Below are 1767 nucleotides of genomic sequence, written 5' to 3' on the forward strand. Positions count from 1 at the left end.
TGCTGCTCAAGAGCTTAACACCCACGGTCGTCATAATCAATCTGGAAGTGGTCAACCGCACGGTACTGACGGTGGTGGTGGCCTACCTTCTCAGACGAGTGGACAGCGTAGTGAAGTTGGAGTCACTACTAATCAACCTACTACTCAAAACGAGGGGGTGAATGGGGTACCTGGTGCAGAGGCTGCTGCAGGAAACGGTCAAACAAATCAACAGCAGCAAGATGGGCGTGAAGATCCAATGCAAAGTGAAGAAGCAAAGCCTGGGGTGACACACAACTCAAATAAAGAAGGTTCACAGAAACCTCAACAAACTGGTGATACATCCAATAATAGTAGCGCAGTCAACACCAGTGCAGCCAGTGGAGAAGGTACAGGTGCACAATCATCTCCTTCTTCTGCATCTTCTCAAACTGATGGAACTGCGGATGGTGGTAATTCTGCAGAACCAGCAACGAATACCTCAACGAGTACGAACCCTGAAACTGACAATGTACCCAATAATGAGGAATCAACCACCACCACCTCAACAACAACAACAACAACAACAACAACATTTCCTCCTGAACTCACAAACAACAAGAAGGGTGATGCAGACAGCAGCAGCAGTATCAGCAGTTCTGTGTGGGTGCGTGTACCACTACTGATTGTGGTTACACTGGCCTGTATTCTTGTGTGCTGATTGTGTGGCGTGGTGGTGTGGTGTGACTCAGGTCATCCTTTGTTTTCTTTTCTTCTTTTTTGCATGCATCCCTACAGTCTATCTAATCTTTTACCTGTTGAGATTTTCTTTTTCGTTTCTTAATGTTAATGTGTTTTGTGTGTGTTTTTGCTCTCTCTATGTTTATCCTATAATTAATATTATTGCTACTCCATTGTGTGTGTCTGTGTGTTCTTGGAGACTCTCTCTGTGTGTGCCTGGGCTTTGCACTGTGATGATGATGATGAACTGCCTTTTTGCAGTGAGAGGAAATAATAATAACAGATGCATTTATATTTATAATTGCGTGTATATATGTACACATATAGACTTACACCCATAATTGGTGAATATTTCTGTGTTTACTGGGTAAATTGGGCTAATGGTTAATATCTTTTTTTTTTCTTTGCTTGATGATTTTGCTGGGTCTCTGAGCCTTTTTTGATATAATTGTGAGTGAGGGCTTTTTTTTTTGTTTTTACTCTTAATGAGGTTATTGCGCTGTATTGCATTCTTTAACTGGTAGGTTTTGCTTTTCGTGATGTGAGTTTCCATAGTGGTAATCGATTTGTGTGTCCTAACATGTTTGACACTTTATTTTTTTTCTTTTTTTGTCTTTTGATTTTCTTTCTTTCTAGATCAGTGTTTTTACTCAAACCAAACTATTGTCTCTCTCTCATGATGGTGATGAGCCGTGTGATGTGTGTGTTGGCCGTTGTGCTGTGCTGCGCCTGCGGGTATACCATGGCGGCGGCTGCTCAGAACTCGCTGCCGGAGGGAAGAGGGACGCAAGGTGGGGCTGTTAATAATAATAGGGGTATATATCATCATGCTATGTCGGATCTTGACGTTATTTATGACGTTTTGAATCTGAACAAAACGGAATATGCGCTCAAAGAAAAAATCGAGAATGAGAAACGTCTTGCAGCTGCCAAAGGAACAAAACCTCTTGAGACTTTACAGATGAAGGCAGATGGACTTGGTACTGGTGGTGTTGATTCGGAGTGCGGTAGTGGTACTGCTGATACTGACGGTAAATGTAGTGGTACTGAAGCACCGCGGCTGGAAGG

At 42.7% G+C, this 1767-nt stretch overlaps 2 protein-coding genes across 2 annotated transcripts; both read left to right on the forward strand.

Moving 5' to 3' along the window:
• Positions 1-238: 238 nt before the first annotated feature.
• On the forward strand, positions 239-679 carry TM35_000621250 (uncharacterized protein; the record flags this gene model as incomplete). Its single annotated transcript, XM_029031011.1, has 1 exon — positions 239-679. One exon carries the CDS (start codon positions 239-241, stop codon positions 677-679), a length of 441 nt encoding a protein of 146 aa, XP_028877717.1.
• A 696-nt stretch (positions 680-1375) lies between these two features.
• On the forward strand, positions 1376-1765 carry TM35_000621260 (uncharacterized protein; the record flags this gene model as incomplete). The annotated part of the gene is made up of 1 exon (XM_029031012.1): positions 1376-1765. A coding segment is annotated over one exon (390 nt), but the record flags the coding sequence as incomplete, so codon positions are not given.
• Positions 1766-1767: the final 2 nt, after the last annotated feature.

The sequence above is a fragment of the Trypanosoma theileri genome, assembly GCF_002087225.1.
Source record: "Trypanosoma theileri isolate Edinburgh chromosome Unknown TM35_Tth_62_V1, whole genome shotgun sequence".
NCBI lineage: Eukaryota > Euglenozoa > Kinetoplastea > Trypanosomatida > Trypanosomatidae > Trypanosoma > Trypanosoma theileri.